The sequence below is a fragment of the Neofelis nebulosa genome, chromosome 1, assembly GCF_028018385.1.
Source record: "Neofelis nebulosa isolate mNeoNeb1 chromosome 1, mNeoNeb1.pri, whole genome shotgun sequence".
NCBI lineage: Eukaryota > Metazoa > Chordata > Mammalia > Carnivora > Felidae > Neofelis > Neofelis nebulosa.
This window is the reverse complement of record NC_080782.1, coordinates 125194789-125216006: the sequence shown is the minus strand read 5'-3', so window position 1 is coordinate 125216006 and position 21218 is coordinate 125194789. Positions and strand designations below refer to the sequence as shown.

The following is a 21218-nucleotide window of genomic DNA, read 5'->3' as shown; positions in this document are numbered from 1 at the left end:
ATCAAGTGGAAGGAAATTTGGGCCTAAAATACTTCCTTAGCATAATTCCATATAATTATCTTTTATGGATGATGCCGTGGGTCTGTTCTTTGTATGCATTCTGTGTGCACACTGTTCTGTGTATCAACTCTAACCTTAATTGTTTTGGTGGTTTTTGTGTTTTTTTCAAAAACTTCTACCCACAATGCCTCATGGCTTCCAGTAGATGGCAGCAGTTTAAGATTTTTTTTTAAGGTGTTTTTTTTTTTTAAGCCAACTGGTTGGGTTACATTAAAAAAATTTGTTTTTTTAAACATCTATTTTTTTATTTTTGAGAGAGACTGAGCACAAGCAAGGGAGGGACAGAGAATGAGGGAGACACAGAATCCGAAGCAGGCTCCAGGCTCTGAGCTGTCAGCACAGATTATGACGTGGGGCTTGAAGTCACCAACCGTGACATCATGACCTGAGCCAAAGTTGGACACTTAACCAGCTGAACCACCCAAGCACCCCTACATTTTTATAAACAAACAAATAAGTTTAATAAATATTTAATAATTACAAATATTTAACAAATATAATAAAAATTAATTAATTAATTGATTGATTTAGGGAGATTATGAGTGGGAGAGGGGCAGAGAGAGAGGAGAGAGAGAGAATCCCAAGCAGGCTCCACACTGTCAATGCAGAGACCGATGCAGGGCTTGAACTCACAACTGACATCATGATCTTGAGCCATAATTAAGAGTCAGGATGCTTAACTGACTTAGCCACCCAGGTGCCTCTATTTTTTTAATTAACATAGAAAATTGACTAGCCTGTGGCTAGCATCTTTTCATAAGTAGGAATACTTTGAAATATAGAGTCTATATAATGGAGTGCATTTTGTTTTAAAGTTTTTCCTTGCCTTTAACTTTTCTTACTTTGTCTCACCTTTTACTTTGGCTTGGGCAACTGATCCTTGCTGATGTACATGGCTGATTTAAGACTTCATATATCATAAAGACAGTGTTAATTCTACAGATCATGGTGTTAGAACTGACTTTTTACCCTGGAGCCTTAAACATTAAATGACATTATAGCAAACATTTACCATGCATCTTATAATTTATTGGCACTTTTTTCCATCCCCCTCAGATTTGGCAGTTTTAGGTATTGGCCTCTTTGAAGGCACTAAGGATTACATTTTGCCCTAACTTGAGTAGTAACTGCCAGAGCCCACTTAACCTCTTAGGGCTAGAGTGAAACTTCATATAATGAGGGGGTTGGACGAAATGATCATAAGCCTGTTGCAGCTCAGTGACTCTATCAAAATTCTATCACGATTCATTCTTCATTCCTGTTGGTCAGAAGGCATTGTGTATTCAGTTTTGAATACACAGTAAAAAAGAAAAATATCCGTTAAAACATAGGTTAATAATGAACTTGAGGCATTGCATTTTCAGTTTTGAAACTGATGATTCTTGGGAAGGGAAAGAAGAAATAGATGTATACTTACTGGCAAAGGGCAAGCTTTTTTAAAGAAAAAACTTGGCATTTAACTTGAAATGAGTGCGTAAGAATAGTCCCTATAAAAAAAAGTTAAATGCAAAATATTTGCACAGACATTTACCAGTGTCAGAATAAATTGTATCAAGTGGAAAAGTTGGAGGGAGGCCAGTAGCTGCTGTCCTTGGGGTATTTGATGTTTGACCTTGTACTTAAAGCTTGCTTGTGACCTCACCTCATGCATCACTGGTAAAGTTGGATTTAAGTGGAGTCGGGGGAGTGAAGAGGAGACAGTGAGGATTTCTTCTTACTGGGGCAGTTATACTTCACAGGGTGGCTTTGTTGGGATGGATTGTTATCATCTCTCACAGATAGCTGGAAGCCTTTAGGTAAAGAAAGCCTCTAATTTAGACATAACAGGATAAATTTGACTGCATTATTTATACAGTTAGATGAGATGTGTAAGATGAGGAAAATAGATTGGAATTGATTGTAAATGCATCTCTTTCTCAAACTTTGAGGATAGAGTCGTTCTGTTTTTATTGTTTTTTTGCTGTGAAATAGTTTGGCTAATGTCATGGAGCAGTTTTATACTCTACGTAGAAAAGGAAAAGAGAGCTAACTTATTTTCCTTGCAGTTCTCATTTGGTAACTTCACTAATAATGTGTAAGCTGACATGTAGATGTTCAGATTCAGTAGCATGAACATGATTTTTATGCTGGCATAATTTATATTTGCATTTGTGGTAGATCTTACCTAGGCCCCATTCAGTTGGAAGTATTGCTTCCAGTTCCTTTGAGAACAGTATCTACCATAGGGCAACTTGTATGTCTCTCATCTACCAAGAAGTATAACTTGCTTTTAGGCATTGGAGTTTTTGTATTAAATCTTGATGTTTCTGATCAATACTTTCCTCACCTTCTTGAATAATGGAGGGAACAGAAATGAGCACTAAGATTCAATAACACTTTTCTCTGCAGAAACAAATCATTGTGGATCCCTTGAGCTTCAGTGAGGAGCGCTTTAGGCCTTCCCTGGAGGAGCGCCTAGAGAGCATCATCAGTGGGGCTGCCCTGATGGCTGACTCGTCTTGCACACGTGATGACCGGCGTGAGAGAATTGTGGCAGAGTGTAATGCTGTCCGCCAGGCCCTGCAAGACTTGCTCTCAGAGTACATGGGTAATGTGAGTATTCGAATTTTTCTTTGAAGTAAGAGGTGTTTTTCATAACAGATGCTGGATCTCAGATGTTTAAAAAAATTTTTTTTTTTAATGTCTATTTTTGAGAGACAGAGGAGGGGTGGGAGCAGAGAGAGAAAGAGGAAGACACAGAATATGAAGCAAGCTCCAGGCTCTGACCTGTCAGCACAGAGCCCGATGTGGGGCTTGAACTGTGAGATCATGACCAGAGCCAAAGTCAGATGCTTGACCAACTGAGCCAACCAGGCACCCCTGGATCTGAGATGTTTTAACTAAAAATGACAAGTATGTTCTTGGCTCTGTGACCCTTTACCGTGGGGCAGAATTTTCAAGGAATGCATAAATAAACGGGGTTCTATGTTCCCCATCTTTTTAAAAAAATATTTATTTTTGAGAGAGAGAGAGAGAGAGAGAGAGAGAGAGAGAGAGACACACACACACACACACACACACACACACACACACACACACAATCTCAGGCAGGCTCCAGACTCCGATCTGTCAGCACAGAGCCTGACGTGGGGCTTGAACCCATGAACTGTGAGGTCAGGACCTGAGCTGAAGTCAGACACCCAACTGACTGAGCCATCTAGGCGCCTCTCCCAACTTTTCATATTGAAAAATTTTTAACTTGTGAAAATCATAGAGTGAACACCTATTTTTTATCTAGATTCATTAGTTATTATTTAGATACATGTGTATGTTTGTTTATATAAATATATGGTGTATTTCTATAGATATATACATACATATAACATTTTTTTCTATTAAACATTTGGAAGTAAATTGCTGACATTGTGTTGCTTAAACACTAAATATTTCAGCCCCCATGTCCTAAGGATAATGGCCTTCAGTATCCTCAAAATTTCCATTATCACATCTAGGTGGCCATCTAATTTTGGGCAAAAAAGAATGGTGAAAATATTTATAGTTGGGAATTTTTTTCATGAACCGTATAGAACGTCATAAGACTAGGTAATTACCAACTAGAGCTGTATTAGGCAAACTGAGTAGTAATTTTGAATTTTTAAGGTTTGTGTTTAAAAACTGGTGCTGATGGGGCGCCTGGGTGGCTCAGTCGGTTAAGCGTCCGACTTCAGCTCAGGTCACAATCTCGCGGTCCGTGAGTTCGAGCCCCGCGTCGGGCTCTGGGCTGATGGCTCAGAGCCTAGAGCCTGCTTCCAATTCTGTGTCTCCCTCTCTCTCTGCCCCTCCCCTGTTCATGCTCTGTCTCTCTCTGTCTCAAAAATAAATAAACGTTAAAAAAATAAAATAAAATAAAAACTGGTGCTGTTAAAAAATAGAAAAAGAAAAGCAGTGCTGTGAAAAATTTTTTCCTTTAGGTAATACTGTATCTACTAATTTTTATTTCTGTTGTCATTATCTTCCTATTTCCTTTAATACTTCAATTCCAGTTGTTTAACGCTTGGAGTTATTGTAATTTATACCTTGTACCCAATATTTACTGTTGCAGGAAAGGAATAAATTAAATAAAATTTATATAAAATCATTTTAAAGGGAAAAGGAACAATACAAACTGGTTCTTACTAGTGATTTTTGCCTGTTTAATGCTTTTCAGGGAGAGGTCTTGATACTTTCTCATTTATTCATTTGCTGTACATCTTATTTGTTCACTTATATGCCTATTTAAGTGAACGTATAATAGTGGGTCATGATGGAGTTCCTAGGGGGAGGATGAATGCCTTAGTGTGTTTATCTTGTTTCTACCATATTGTGAAGTTAGTGAAGCATATTGAATTTTTTAAGCCATTGCCATGTTTTGATCATATGCAGTCTACCTCAGAAAAATGAGATTAGAGGCTTAGTTAAATCAAATGGAAAAAGCAGTTGATAAGTCATAGTGAAAATGTGGTGCACATTTAAAAAACCTTATCTAAGTTTGAAAATCAGAAAATATAAAAAAATGGATAATTTGAAGAATGGTTCGTGATAGTAAGAGTTTTAAATTGTTTTTTTTTTTTTTTTTTTTAACGTTTATTTATTTTTCAGACAGAGAGAGACACAGCATGAACGGGGGAGGGGCAGAGAGAGAGGGAAACACAGAATCGGAAGCAGGCTCCAGGCTCTGAGCCATCAGCCCAGAGCCCGACGCGGGGCTCGAACCCACGGACCGCGAGATCGTGACCTGAGCCGAAGTCGGACGCTTAACCGACTGAGCCACCCAGGCGCCCCGTGATAGTAAGAGTTTTAAACGGGGGCGCCTGGGTGGCTCAGTCGGTTAAGTGTCCCACTGTTGATTTCAGCTCAGGTCATGATCTCACGGTATGTCAGTTCCAGCCTGCATTGGGCTCTGTGCTGACAGTATGACTTGGGATTCTGTCTCTCTATCTGTGCCCCTCCACCTCCCCTGTTTGCTCGCTCGCGCTCTCTCTCTCTCTCTCTCTCTCTCTCTCTCAAAATAAACAAATAAACTTAAAAAAAAATTTTAAAAAAGTTTTAAACAGGGAAACAACGGACTCCGGGTATGTGTGTGGATCAGTTATCTGCTATCACATGTAGTACAGTAGTGGTTAAAAAAAAAAAAAAAAAATCTAATGCAGTTATGATTAGGAAAACGCTTTGAAAACAGTCTTTGGGGGGGGAAGAATATGTGGTAAGTTTGTTCTTATTGCTCCATATGAGAGCTTCCTAACCATTCTGCATATGAGAGCTTCCTAATGATCCCTTGAGTCTTGGGGTTGGTTGGATCTTGGGCTAGTTGTCTCTGGTCGTGAGTAACCTTCTAGTTTCTCTCCAGAGTGTCATACAAGGAATATTTTCAGTTTGTGCTGTGGATGTAAGTAAACATAGGAAACGCTCATTTATACTTGAAGACCTGAAGACTATAACATCACTCTTACATAATAACATTTTATTATGTACGGAAAACTAGATCTTTGTACGGATCTATGTACGGAAGAATGATCTTTGTTTGGCTTAAATTTAAAGATCATGGTGGATATTTAGAAAGATATTATCTTGAGATTCAGATTATACTTTATTTTTTATTTTTAAAATTTTTTAAATGTTTATTTATTTTTGAGAGACAGAGAGAGAATGAGCAAGGGAGGGGCAGAGAGAAAGACACAGAATTTGAAGCAGGCTTCAGGCTCTGAGCTGTCAGCACCAAGACTCAGGCGGGGCTGAAACTCACAAGCTATGAGATCATGACCTGAGCCAAAGTCAGATGCCCAACAAACTGACCCACTCAGTCACCCTGAGATTCAGATTATATTTTAGAAGATTGTCTCTGGGCATATTTTTCTTAAAGATAAAATATTTAGTTCCTTTGTATTGACTCATGTAACCTTGAGCAGGCTAGGTGCTGTCAAAAGTGATGGAGTGAAGATAAAGTGGAGGTGGGGGGCTTGGGGGAGAGGGCAGTGAAGCACATTTGAAAGCTTAGTAAGTAATAGGGTCTGCAAGAAGCAGAAGCAACTGGGATTATAATTTTGCTTATTTATGAAGCTTTCAAAAACATATAGAACCTTTGGTAACAATCAACTGGCAGTGTCTGCCTATCACTCTGTTCATACTGAGTATGTGTCACATGCAAAGTCGAGTGCTGGGCACTGTGTAAAAGGAGGAATGATGCACTGATCGTTTCCTTTTGAGAGGGTCTCTATAGAGCATGTATAATAATGACAATTTTTACTAGTCACTATTTTTATAGATAAAATAAAATCTTGCTATAGTCTCTAGTCTTGCTTCTTCATCCTGTGTTGCCACTTAGTAAGTTCCATTGGTTTTCCAAACTCTGTGGCAGTGATTCTGAATTTTAGATGCACATTAGAATCCCTGAGGAACTCTAAAAGAAATCTTGATGTGTAGGTTATACCCCATTTAAATCAGAGTCACTGAATTGAGGTCCAGGTGACAGTATTTTTAAAAGTTCCTCAGGTGGTTCCAATGGCAGAGAAACTCCTCTGGTGGTTTATTGCATGTGTCCTTTACTGTCTTCACTGCCTTTGCTTTATTCTAGGCTTTACTCAGTTTCTCTGTTTTCTAGTTTGTTCTACTTGCTCAGGCCAGCCTGAGCTTATGCCTTCAGTAGGACATAGTTCATTATGTGTTTGAAATTCTTTTCCCACTTCTTTAAAACCTAACCTGCTCTCGGTTCAGGGCCCACATTTCCCCCATCCCTTTGCTGAAGGCTATTTCAAACTGCACTATTCTGCATTATTTCTTTGTTGGATGAAGTTTTGTACCCAATTGTTGACTTCCCTGAATTGTTGCTTAGTTGTATTTTCTTTATCCATGTAATTTCTGTAACTGTGTTTTAAGCTTTTAAAAGACAGGAAATATTTTTAAAATACTCTTTCAGGAACTAGTGTAATACTAGAGGAGGTACTTAGTAAGTGATTGCTTTATAAACTCATGCTGACTTGGGAGAATGAATAAAACGAACAATTTTGGATATTCATGGTGCTAGGGATACATTAGTGACTAAAATAAAAAAAGATCCTTCCCCTTATGGGCCTTACATTCTAGAAAGTTACAGGAAAGGAGGCCATGGGTGGTTTACCTCTACTTCCTGTAGATCTGTCAGTATACAGATGACATTAGTAGAAAAAATTAAACCGTGTGCTCTGAAACAAGCAGTGAGGCAAAGTGGTATCCTGGGTCATAGTAGAGTTAAATTTAATTCATCAGGTGAGAGCCAGACTCCCTCCCTCTTAAAGGCTCCAAGGGCCAGGAGGCCAACAGCCTTAATGTTCCTACATGCATTGTGGTTTAAAGTGTTGGAAGTTACTTTTGCCTGTATTGCTAACTTAACTGTAGAGAGCTAAGAGATATTGATGTTAAAAGTAATGCATTTGACCCTTACTTACTTAACATTATGGAAATGCCTCAGATGGATGACAGTAGAGGTCTTTTGACATTGAATGGGTCTTGGTGGTTCCACAAATGATTTCCAGGTTGCCTTGAAATGAAATGTGGTTATTGTGGTTAAGTTTAATTTGTTCCTGCTCTGTCAGCTTAAGATTACTCCTGGGAGGGTTCTAGAGAAAGAAAAACAGCTTGGATGGGTGTTATAACCTTAAAAGGTTTAAAAGTAAATGGATTGAAATAAAATGAAATATAATTGAATTAAAAAAATTATCACTCTATTTTTTCATAATTGAAAGTTATGCATATGCAGTAAATTACTGAACCACCACTACCATATGTAGGAATATGCATTCTAATTTTTTCTCCTTTTTTGTATGGAGGTTAAAAAAATTTTTTTTTAATTTTAAAATAGTTTTAACCCTCTTTTTTTTTCCATGTTTTATTTAATTTGAGAGAGAGAGAGAGAGAGAGAGAGCACACGTGTGTTCCCGTGCACTTGGGGTTCAGAGAGAGAGGGAAGGAGAATCCCAAGCAGACTCTGTTGTCAGCTCAGACATGGGCTCTGTTGAGGGATAGGCTGGTTGTCAATATGTTGCTTTCACCCTTTATTAGGGCATCTGCTTTGAGTTGTTTTCCCAGTAGTAGAATTTACTGTAACCACGCTTATTTGTCTTTGTTACCACACCCATCTTCAAACCCCCAGACCTTTTCAAAAAATAAACAAAACTCTTCTTCCCCACTCCCTCACCCCCAGCTGCTAGAAAATTTAAAATTATGTAAGTAGTTTTTATTACTTGTTCACATTATATCTCTCTTGGGTAGTTGTAACTACTGGGTAACCAACCAGTTAAGGTGAGTAGATAAGAGTTTAGCATCACCCTCCTCGTTGAATGTCCAAAATGGTACAGTATCCATATATAGTAGCTATCATAGCTTGTATTTTTCATACCTAAAACTTTAGTTTTAGACAAAAAAAATGGGTAGAACTTAGGACCTGGTGAGGATGATGTTGCTTAAGGATAAGTTTTATCTTTGTTCTTGCCCAAAAACATTGGCTACAGTGGTCTTAGGATCCTAAAAGAGGAATTCAGTAACTGGGCATTTTTTGGTATTGTACTGGGCATATATTTGAGAGCTTTGACTATGTTAATACAGCAGGTATAAAATTTTTATTTGATTTGGATAATAATTTGATAAGGAATGTATGAATAGGATGCAGTTAATAGTCACTTTCAAAGATATATTGTTACTGTAGTGAAGGGAAGCACTTAATTTAGATGCTAATCTCTTCTCAGTTTTGCAAATGCCTTCCTGGAATCATATTAGCAAAGCCAGAGCTTCCCAGCCTTTGAAGGAGTCTTCGAAGAGCTTGTTACTATATCATTTTGTGCTGCATTTCTTATTTTCAAAATTAGAGTAGCTTACTTTTTTTCTGATTATAATTCTATGTTCGTTATATATCACGTGTACTCCTACCACCTATTTTTGGTGTCCAGCATTCCAGCCTCCATTGTGCATAATGTGTAGATGTACATACATATCTGTTCTTACCATGTCTTCTTTTTTTCTTTAAAAATAAAAAGTAAGGATTATCTGCATACCATATGCCACTGTGCTAAAACACATACATTATTACCTATTTTACTGCCATAATAACCCTTGGTGGTTATTTGCTTAAAAATGAATATACATACAGCTGAGATCTCTGACCTGAAAGTCTGAACTCTTAATACTTTTATCATTGTGCATCTTCACAGCAGCAAATACGATTTTACATCATCATCTTTAATGGCTGTGGAGTTTTCCACTGTTACCGCTTTATAGATGACTGTTATGAAATTAAATACTCCACCCTAAATAAGGTAAACCCAGGTGTGGTATAGCTGCTTGAAGTGAGTGGAACACAAAGATTTTTATAGTGTCCTCTCAAGCTAGGCTAGGCTGTCTGGTGTTACTTGAGTGTTACAGATGTTTCAATTGGCTCCCGTGTGCAGCCACCCAGGCTGAGTTTTGTTATACATTATGCTATGATTTCCATCTTTGTTTGAACCTTTGAGTTTCCTGCAGTAAACTCTCACCTGCATTGCTAGTTCATAGTTCTATAGCTGTGCTTTCATATGATTTTATTGATTTGTTAGTGTAAGCTTTTCTGTGAGCTGCCTGGCATATTTGGGAGAATTTAGGCATAAATAGATGCTGCATTGAATGCAAAATTTGAGCATGTGTCGGACTTGTTTCTATTGATGGAGCAGCATTTATTTAATTTGGAAATCTTAGTTGTCAAAAATTGTGTGATTTTTCTCATGGTGGGAGTTGAGAGTGAACATTTTGTGTTGCTTTCTAAGAGGTTCAAGGTACTTGCTATGGGTGCTACTCTGGAGTTATGAATTGCAGTATTTATTAATGGCAAGTTTTTAACCTTTTATGTTCAGAAAGATGCATGTTTATGTGTTAAATGAAATGGTACTGGCCTAATGGAGCAGTAGTGGAATGGTCTCTTGAGATTAGGAAGATGGAGTAGACATGGAAGCCTGCCCAGTGTCAGGCTGCAGATGGATTAGGTTTTAGGCTCTGTGAGATTGCTGTTAGACTATCCTTGATATTACCTTATGCTCTTAGGATATCGACAGACTTGAAAAGATTTTATATAAAAAAAATGTTTGGGATTAAAGGGTTAAGCCTCTAAACACATCATTATTAGTAAATTTTGCTATGTGGTGGGATAATAGGCAGTATAAATTTTCTTTTGTGTTTTTCTCCACATTTTTTGATGTTGTTTGTTATGGTCATAATGACAGAAGTAAACTTAGACCCTTATTTTATGCATCTTGAATTTTTAGGTGTGTGTGTGTGTGTGTGTGTGTGTGTGTGTGTTTAAAGATTCCATGTTTACATAATCTGTGAAACTAGCATGGGGCTTTTACCCATAGCCCCAAGACCAAGAGTCACAGGTGCCATTGACTGAGCCAGCCAGGTACCCCTTAGGCTTTGTTGATAATCCTGTACTGTGTTTATTTTCAAGGGATTATTAACATGGGAAAATTGAGGATTTTTCATTTTAATAAGGCCTTGATTCATCTTTTTAAGATAATAATTCATTCATGACTAGTTTGAAGTGATCCGTTACGTGGTTTTTTGTTTTACTATAATATACATTTCTGACAGGTGTTGGTCAAAATATAGTCTGTTATCAATGTGTGATAGTGATTGCTTCATCCTTTTCTTGAACTATTTATCCAAATGATTTTTATTATTTTTTTTTTATGTTTATTTATTTTTGAGAGAGAGAGCGTGGGTGAGAGTTGGGGAGGGGCAGAGAGAGACACACATACATAGAATCTGAAACAGGCTCCAGGCTCTGAGCTGTTAGCATAGAGCCCGATGCGGTGCATGAACTCAGGAATGACGAGATCATGACCTAGGCCGAAGTCAGATGCTTAACCAGCTGAGCCATCCAGGCGCCCCTATCCATGTGATTTTTGACCATGGAAGTATAGAATTGTAAAGTTTAGAATTTGAAAGTGCCATTAGTTATCCAGGGCAAGAGTTGACAAATTATAGTTCTCAGGTCATGTCTGTCTTGCTTCCTATTTTTGTAAATAAGATTTTATTGGAACACAGCTCTGTCCATTTGTGTACTTATCATCTATGGCTGCTTTTCTACTACAGTGGCATAGTTGAGTAGTTGTGATCTAGAATGTCTATATGTGACATACATCTAAAACTAAAAGTAAATGACCTCTAAAGCCTAAAATATTTGCTCTCTGGCCATTTATAAAAGTTTGCTGAGACTTAATTTAGTCCAGACAACTAAGTCTTTTGAAGGTTCTAAATTACAAAATCAGTTTCTTTAATAGATATAAGACTATTTAGGTTATCTGTTTCTTCTTGGATAAATTTTTGAAGTTTGTGACTTTAAAGGAATTGGTCCATTTTATCCAATTAGTGAGAAATTTTATATGCAAGGAGTTGTTTGTAGCATTCTCATAGTATGTTTTTAGTGTTTATGGGGAGCCTGTAGCCATATTCACTAATTCTTTTTATAAATTTTTTTTATGTTTATTTTTAAGAGCTAGAGACAGTGTGAGCAGGGAAGGGGCAGAGAGAGAGGGAGACACAAAATGTGAAGCAGGCTCCATGCTCTGAGCTGTCAGCACAGAGTCTGATGCAGGGCTCAAACTCACAAGCCAAGAGTACTTTTCACATGTGATGCTATAGACCGTGTGCAGTAAGCTTATGCTTCCATAGAATAGGACTTACTAAAGCTTGATCAAGTAACTTCTCCAGAGCTGCTTTCTCAACTATAAAACAGGGCCATTAATATCTGCTCTTCCATGTGATCTTATTAAAAGGCACAGAGAACCAATCAAACACGGCTAGGTAAAATGATGAAGGTGGGATAATGGGTAGTGGTATTACAAAACATATCAAAGTGCTTTGAAACAAAAGAGCAATAAATGAAGTATAGCTAAGAACAAGGTAAACAGGGATCTGCATAGACTGAGACTGAAGGTGTTGTCTCTTTTTTATTTTAGTTTTTTTAATGTTTATTTATTTTTGAGAGAGAGAGATAGAGCACCAGCGGGGAAGGGGACAGAGAGAGGGAGATAGAGAATCCGAAGCAGGCTCCAGTCTCTGAGCTGTCAGCATAGAGCCTGATGCAGGGCTTGAACCCACAGACCGTGAGATCATGACCTGAGGTGAAGTCGAATGCTCAACTGACTGAGCCACCCAGGCGCCCCAGGGCTGTTCCCTCTTAAAGAGTGGCACGTCCTTCCTGGCTTTGGGTGACAACTCCTATTCCTTGGTGCTCTCTTCGCGGAGCAAAGAGCCAAAGTGGTAGTCCACACCCCCAGTCAGCATGATCTTCAGTTCAAGCATTTAAATCACAGCTGACAAGAAGTGTCTTTTTCCCTCCTCCCTTGGTGGGGGGGAGTGGTAGAGAATAGATAACTTACTTGATATGAACATAAAACTATAAAGTGCTATACAGTTGAAAATTGGCATTGTTTTAGAAAGTTGTAATATATTTCCTTTTTCTTCATTTATTCTCTTTGGCCCAAAGAGTAGGCTTTACTTTGGGCAAAGTTGTCATCTGTTGATAATAAGAAATTAATTCATTTAGAATATTGTAATTGTTTAAATGGGCAAACTAGGTGTTTTGGGAGGCTACCTGTTTATTTTATCTAGAATGTCCATATGTGACATACATGTAAAATTAAAGTTTATCAGTCATAACTTTCTTCATTAATATTTTCTGTCCATTGATCTTTGTGTTTTAATGTTTATTTATTTTAAGAGCAAACAAGCAAGTGGGGGAGGGGCAGGGAGAGAGAGAGGGGGAGAGAGAGTCCCAAGCAGGTTCTGTGTGGCCACCACAGAGCCCCATGCCAGGCTTAATTCCCTGAACTATGAGATCGTGACCTGAGCCGAAATTGAGTTGGACGCTCAACCAATTGACCCACACAGGCGCCTCTGTCCATTGATCTCAAATTTTTTTGTAATTACGTGTTCTAGAAGACTCATGGTAGTTAATAAAAACTCTTGAGTTTCCAAACTGTCCTTGCCAGAGACAGGTATAGTCTGCTGTGCTAGGAAATTTCTTTTTCTCTCATTTCAGTCCTGCTTTCTTGAAAGTTAGTTTGGTTTTCATATTTCTTAGTCATAATATAAAATTAGAAGGGTGAAAGTCTGTGGAATGTGATGTTTTCTTCTCTAAGTGAATGTCCTTATTCTTTCTGTTTATTTTGGGTTGAATCTGTGTTCAACATCTGATGACTGCTAAGTAAGTGCTTGACAGTCACTAAATAGCTTATTTATTTTAAAGTGGAATATGGATATTTAGAACCAAAATCAGTTCTGAGACTGCTGAGAACTGATTTTGTTTGGTCATTCTCTGAAAATGGCACCGGGACCTTTTCATAATGGCATGATTTGGAGACATAGTATAAGAAAGATACTTTCTTGCAGTGATTTATGCTAAAACATCTGGACAGTAAATTGTCTTACAAGTGTTATTTTCAGATGTGTTGAAATGATTGGCCTCCTGTTCTGGTTTTATTCCAGTTGCAGATTGTCTGACTTTCGGTTTAGTAAAAAATTTGCATTTTGTAATTGTCTACCAAATAGAATGCAGTGTAGCATCTTATTTCAAGGCTTCCTTGCTAATTGTCCTTTAAATTTAATGTCAGAGCTTACTTGTCCTGAATTACTTCTTTCTACTTTGAGGCAGAATTATTGGTTTTGTAGATTTAAATACGAAACCTCTTCTAGGAATGAAAAGATTTATGTTTTGGCTTGCCTTTGTTTTGTGTCTGTATGAACATTGATTATTATTCCTTGGTATAAAGAACTTTGAAATACGGTGTAAGAAAAGTTGTAAATATTTGACCAGTGATATCCAGTTATCATCTTTAAAGCTCATAATCATAAGTATACTTGTTGCCGGGAAGCAGAACTTACTTATCTTGCTGCTGCTTTTTTTTTTTTTTTTTTTTTGATGATTATGTACTGTGAAAAATATATAAAACCATTGTATGTGGGAAAATTGGTTTTTAAAAGTTGGTTGTTCATATAAATACCCTTAGTGACTTCTCTTGTGATAAAGGATCCCCTTGCCCCTTGACTTTTTCGAAGTGACTATTAAAATTTCTTAATTGAGGAAATGGACTCAAAAGTGTTAGGAGGACATTTGTTGGTCTCTCTCTTTCTCTTTCTCTTTCTCTTTCTCTTTCTCTTTCTCTTTCTCTTTCTCTTTCTCTTTCTCTTTCTCTTTCTCTTTCTTTCAAGTTTGTTTACGCAGAGAGAGAGAGAGAGAGCACACATGTGTGGTTTGGTGAGAAGCAGAGAGGTGGGTAGAGAGAATCCGAAGCAGGCTCCATGCTGTCAGTGCAGAGCCTGACTTGGGGCTCCATCTCAGGAACTGTGAGATCATGACCTGAGCCAAAATCACGAGTCCAGATGCTTAACTGACTGAGCCACCCAGGTGCCCCTGGTTTTTCTTTTTTAAAGCAGTGTTAAATTTTATAGCATTCAGAAAAAAAAAAAATCCAGTTTTAAATACTGGAAATTTCTAATCAGTGTTTTTTAATTTTTATTTTATTTTTAATGTTTTTATTTATTTTTGAGAGAGAGAGAGAGAGGGAGAGAGATATTGATTGAGTGCAAGCAGGGGAGGGGCAGAGAGAGAGAGGGAGACACAGAATCTGAAGCAGGCTCCTGGCTCTGAGCGGTTAGCACAGAGCCCGACGTGGGGCTCGAGCTTGTGAACTACAAGATCATGATCTGAGCCGGAGTTGCATGCTCGACCGACTGAGCCACCCAGACACCCTGTCTAATCATTGTTTTTTTAAAGCTGACTCTATTGGCTAGCTCTTCTTTGCTATATCCACAGCTCTTTCATTTTCGCAAACTCTAGAAGCTAAAATCAAAAATTTTTTTCTCTTGACTAGGGTTTCTTAGCAAGTACAAAATTAGCTGTTAATTTAAAGCTACCCTGAATCAAGAATTACATTAATTTTAGGTTATAATGATGAATGTCAGTAACTGTATGGTTGTTTGTTTATTTATTATTTGAGGCTTTGGTCAAGTGCTGGTTCTTTCAACTCTCAAGAGTTGACATGATTTTAATATTTAAATATGAACATAGATTTATGGAGAATGGTACATATAGGAGAACCCCTTATTAAATGACACAGTGTTGTGGATGTGTTTAAAAATATTCCAGCAACAAAATAATATCACAAATGAAACAGGAAAGCAGAAGGTTGATGGTGGTTAAAGCTTGGTGACATTGCATAAGGAATTTGATTTACTGTTCCTAATTCTTTTGGACATGTTTGGAAAATCCCATAGTAAGTTTAAAAAAAAAGATATCTCATCATCACTATGGTTATTTGAGTAGTAGGGTATTAGATGTCTAAGGACATAGTTCTTGCCATCTTTACTGCCTTTCTGAGGGCATTTGTCTGTCTTGCAACCTCTGGAAGACCATCCAGCCCCCTTCTCCATACCCCAGTTCATAGGCTGGCCTGTGTTGTCTCTTAGGCCAATTAGATTCTCTTGAGGATTTGTAAGGGAAAATAATGAGAAAATGATACAATTAGTAAATGGGAACTAAAGGAGGAAATTATGACATTAGTTAGAGTCATGAGGGGTCATGGTAGAGTGAATTTGTGATTGAGCAGCAGCTATGAATTAGATGGGCAGCATAGAGGGTAAGAATGGGTCAGGTATTTGAGACTGGAGAAGGATGCAACCAGCTAAGAGGATCTGAGGCTGCCTGTATTGGTACTTGTAAGGCTACTTGCTGAGCTATGCTTGGGTTCTTGTATACTTGTGTCCTTTATCACTAGATTTGGTCTCTTTTTTCTCCAAAAAGAAGCAAAACTAGTGTATTTATTGGATGATACCGTTTTTTTGGCTAAATTCTTAGTAAGCACTTTTTTAGAAGGTAGAAAATGGTTATTGCTTAATCATTTAGGCATTCCATGATCTAGTTCCTCAAGCATTAGCAGAGCCATTGCCCTCCCCTGAGTAATTTCTTTCCTTTTTTTTTTTTTTTTTTTAAAGTTTATTTAGTTGTTTTTGAGAAAGAGACAGAGAGAGAGTGAGCAGGAGAGGGCTAGAGAGAGAGGGAGATACAGAATCTGAAACAGGCTCCAGGCTCTGAGCTATCAGCACAGTGCCTTACGTGGGGCTCAAACTCATGAACTGCAAGATCATGACCTGAGCTGAAGTTGGACACTCAACCGACTGAGCCACCCAGGCTCAGAGCCACCAGGCTCTGAAAGTTGATTTATTTATTTTGAGAGAAATAGTGTGAGCGGGGGAGAGGGAGAGAGAGAGGGAGAGACTCCCAAGCAGGCTCCATGCTGTCAGCTATCAGTGCGGAGCCCCACATGGGGACCCCACCAAGCTTGAGACCATGACCTGAGTCGAAATCAAGCCACTGAGCCACCCAAGTGCCCCTTCCCTGAGTCATTTCTTAAAGCTCTATTATGTATAGTGCGAAACTTTTAGTTTGTTTTCAACTTGACTGTTACATAGTTTAGTAGTAATGTTTACCTTGTTATTCACTAGACTTTGATTGAATAGAATTGAATAAATGGTCGTAGTCAGGGCTTAATGCGGGGAGAATAATTTCTGTTCGTGAGATTTCCTACTAATTGAGAAGATGCCTCAGTAGTTATTGGTGGCTTAAACACTATTTTGTTGTTCAAATGATTTTTGAGTCCTTGCTTTTGCTGTTGATTATGAAGGCATGGCCTATAGCTAGAGAAAGCCTTGCTTGAATATGAACATCCTGTCTACTGTTAACTATCTTGTTTTTCCTTTTTCCTTTTTTTTTTTTTGTGTGTGTGGGGAGAGGGGTGGGGGACAGCGAAAGAGACAATGTTAAGCAGGTCCTATCCCCAGCACAGAGCTTGATGTAGAGCTCCATCTCATGACTGTGAGGTCATCACCTGAGCCAAAATCAAGAGTCAGCCACTTAACTGACTCAGCCACTCAGGTGCCCCATGTTTTTCCTTTTTTAGTATTCTTTCTTTGGGCAAAAACAAGAATGAAGAGATCTGGCACAGAAGAGATAATACTGATACAATGGAGTTTAAAAAAAAAGTACAAATGAAATTCTTTTATTATTGTAAAGCACTGGAGCAAGCATGAAACTATATTAAATAGGATATACAGAGACAAAACGACAAGGTTGACATTGATTGGTATTGAGGAGTGGGTGAAGGGAGAAACAACAATAGATTTAGAATTAGATATAAATTAGTAGGCAGGGGATGGTAAACCTCTTGGCTTGGTGGGAATGAAGACACATTAAAGAACTGTTTTATAAGCAAAGCTGGCTGGAAACAGTCCTCCTTCCCCCTGTTAGTGGGTGGCTCACTGACATTATCAGAGGTCTTGGGAAATATTTGCCTTTTCCCCTTTAATTTGATCCTGTGTATAAAGTTCCTGCTCAGACTCTAGATTAGGGACTTGTGGAGAGAGGTGTTTTGATCATATTGTTATTTTCATATTATAATATCTTCATTTGGCAGCTTTTTTTGTAGGGTGGATTTAGTCTTTGATATGTTTCCTCAGGCCCAAGAAAATTATCTGCTAAAGTAGAAAGGAAACTATTCCATTTAGTCTCTAGACAGTGACACATTAAGGACTAATGACTGCCAAAAGGAAATGTCAAACACTAAGCTAGTCTACTTTCTTTGGCAGCTGAGAATCCGGTGAATCAACAGTTTTAGGGGGTGTATATTTGATGTGGGTGGAAGAAGAGAGTGTCTAACATTCTTTAAGGCCCTGTTAAGTTCAGCACTCTTGGACTTGGTGCCAGCTTCTACTTTTGTAAACTCAAGCAAGAAAGACACATGCCATAGAATACTTTTCATGTAGGTAATACTAGATAGAAACATTGTGAAATTTGTTTATGGGCTTTGTTTTTATGTATTTTTACTTAATTGTTGATAGCTGGCTTAAATGTGTTGCATTTGTATGCAGGAGCATACTTTAGAGTTGCGATTGCTTTTTGTACCCTTTACCCCAAATAGGAGTTATCTGAAGAGTCTTTTTTAAATTTTTTTAAATTTTTTATTTTTGAAATGTGTATTTAGGTTTGAGAGAGAGAAAGAGAGAGAGAATCCAAAGCAGGCTCCAGGCTCTGAGCTGTCAGCACAGAGCCCAATGTGGGGCTCGAACCCACAAACCGCAAGATCATGACCTGAGCCAAAGTCAGATGCTCAACCGACTGAGCCACTCAGGCATTCCTCTGAAGAGTCTTTTGAAAGAGAATGGATTGTGATTCTGGAGGTTTAAGGAGCAAATTTAGACTGAATACTAAAAATTACTTTTAAGGGAAGGACAACACATTTATAACTTGAAACTTAAAATCAAGTGTGGTCACCATGTCATGGATATTGAAAATTTAGTCCTTAAAAATTCACATGCAAGAATGTGGGTGGATAGCTAAAGGATACAAGTGATGAAAATGTTCTAATGGTAATGGTTGCACATATCAATATACTAAAAAACATGGAATTGTACACTTAAAAATTTTTTTTAATGTTTATTTCTGAGAGAGAGAGAGAAAGAGAGAGTGAGAGTGCACACAAGCAGGGGTGGCGCAGAGAGAGGAGACAGGATCTAAAGCCGGCTCTGTGCTGACAGCAGACAGCCCCATGTGGGGCTCGAACTAACCGACTGAGCCACCCAGGTGCCCCTGGAATTGTACTTTTTTTTTTAATGTTTACTTTTTTATTTTTGAGAGAGAGAGAGAGAGAGAGAGAGAGAGCAAGCAGGGCAGGGGCAGAGAGAGAGGGAGACACAGAATCCAAAGCATGCCCCAGGCTCGTGAGCACAGGGCCCGACGTGGGGCTTGAACCCACAAACTATGAGATCATGACCTGAGCCAAAGTCGGATGCTCAACCAGCTGAGCCACCCAGGTGCCCCTGGAATTGTACATTTTAATTGAGTGATTTATATATTAATTATATCTTAATATACATTCTAATCAGTATACATCGTAAAGCTATTTAAAAACATTCACATCTTTTTTCGTACATGTCTATATGCGTTTATACACATATATCTGTGCTAATGATGTGATGAGTGTTTTAAATTATATTTCTTATAGGAGATAGGAGCCAAGGCAATTGTTGTATCCTATTTGAAGTAAAGAATGTTTTTCCCAGTTTGAAATGGGGTCCATGTTTGCTATTGCCCTCAGAATGATACTGGTTACATTAAAAGCCTACATTGTCTCAAAGTCAGCCTCTTTAATCTGGCTTTGTATTGAACAGACTAATGGCCTCCAGTTTTGTGTGGCTATTTCATTTAAATTATGAATATGTTGAGTTAAAGGTTTTTGAACCAAAAGTAGTTTAAAAACTCAGAAATCAGATTGAACATGTATCATTTCAATTCTTCCTTTTTATTTTGTCTCTGTGAAAAGTGATACATCTGTGCAATGTGCATCTTGTTGGTCCTTAAATCATCACGTTTTAAAGATTTTGGATTTTTCTCTTGACAGTTTTGCATATAATCACCTAGAATTTGATTATACAACTCTAAGTACTATGGAAATGAATCAGCCTTTTTTATTAATGACATAATCTTTTGAGATTTAAAAAGAATTTTTTTAATGTTTATTTTTGAGAGAGAGAATGAGAGAGTGTGTACGAGCAAGCACAAGATGGGGAGAGAGAGAAGGAGACACAGAATCTGAAGCAGGCTCAGGCTCTGAGCTGTCAGCACAGAACCTGACGCAGGGCTTCAACCCACAAACTGTGAGATCATGATCTGAGACAAAGTCTGATGCTTAAACTGACTGAGCCACCCAGGCACCCCTTTTTAGATTTTTTTGTGTGATGAGAGGAATACAATGGATTTGGGGAAGGATTTTGGTTGAAACAGTGGTGCTCATAAATATATAGTAGTATCTCATAGCTATAGTCTAGAATCACATGAACTTGAAGGAATAGCAAAAAAGTTGTAGCAGAGGTTGTCAGTGAAGTGGCCTGTTTGAACCAATATTCGTTAATTTGTTTATCTATAATAGATGTTTGCTCTTACTGCTTTTTGGGGTAGTGCTTGTAGCTGAACAGGATGTGTTTTCAGTTTACTTGATGCAGACTTTTCCTGACTTTTGTGGTGTACCTACCAAACCTGTAGGTGCTTATCCTATAGGGTTGCTGCTTCCCAGTATAGGCCAAAATTAGCAGTCTCCTTACGGGTTTCAGTGATCCTAAGGCTTAATCACAGAAGTTTGCTGAGGTTTTTTTTTTTTTTTTAGTGTTTGTTTATTTTGAGAGAAAGAGTATGCATGCAAGAATAGGGGAGGAGCAGAGGGGGAGAAGGAGAGAGAGAATCCCAAGCAGGCTATGCACTATCAGCACAGAGCCCAATGCAGGGTTTGATCCCATGAACCGTGAGATCATGTCCTGGGCTGAAATCAAGAGTGGGATGCTTAACCAACTGAACTACCCACGTGCCCCATAAGTTTGTTGAGTTTTATCATAGAAATTGCCAGCAGCAATTTTACAAGCAGAAAGTAGGTCTTACTTCACTCTGTGTACATAGTACAAAATTATAGCAACTAACAAGAGGTCAAATTAACCATAATGAACTCTTTCCAGGGTTTTTCCATTCATGTTAATTTGCTGTGTACTTCATTTCTTTTATCTACTGGTGCTTGCTACCAGACCAGGCTGAAACAGGCAACAAAAACAAATTAATATGATGGAAAGAATTTAATTCTTCTTAAGCATTTTCTGCAACTAGGGAAAAAACTGAAGACATTTACTTTTTAGCTGTCATAATTTCTTAATTAAAATGTTAGTTGAAAAAAAACCAAATATGACCCCCTTTCCTCAATTTTCACTATTGCTTTATTTGAGGATGTTTGCATTCTCCTCCTTGCTTCCTTCTTTTCCTTACTCTTCTCTCCTCTCCCCTCCCCTCTTCTCCCCTTCTCATTTTTCCTTTCCTTTTTTCTTTCCTTCCCTCCCTCCCTTCCTTCTGTCCTTCCTTTTATTTAAGTAACCTCTATACCCAACCTGGGCTTGAACTCACAACCCCTAGATCAAGAGTTACACGCTCCACTTACTGAGCCAGCCAGGTGTCCCCCCTTTCTTTCTTTCTTAGTAAATTCTCAAAGCAAAACCTGATGGTGGAATTTCAGGCACTGAAATGAAAAAAAAAAAAAAATGTAAGTAGC

General features: G+C 38.1%; 1 protein-coding gene across 2 annotated transcripts in view; it reads left to right on the top strand.

Moving 5' to 3' along the window:
* Window positions 1-21218, top strand: part of CTNNA1 (catenin alpha 1) — a 178589-nt gene that overhangs the window by 67394 nt on the left and 89977 nt on the right. For both annotated transcript variants that reach the window (XM_058698412.1, XM_058698882.1), the window contains exon 7: window positions 2449-2652. In XM_058698412.1, coding sequence (XP_058554395.1) covers window positions 2449-2652 — 204 coding nt within the window. The remainder of the gene's footprint in view (window positions 1-2448; window positions 2653-21218) is intronic.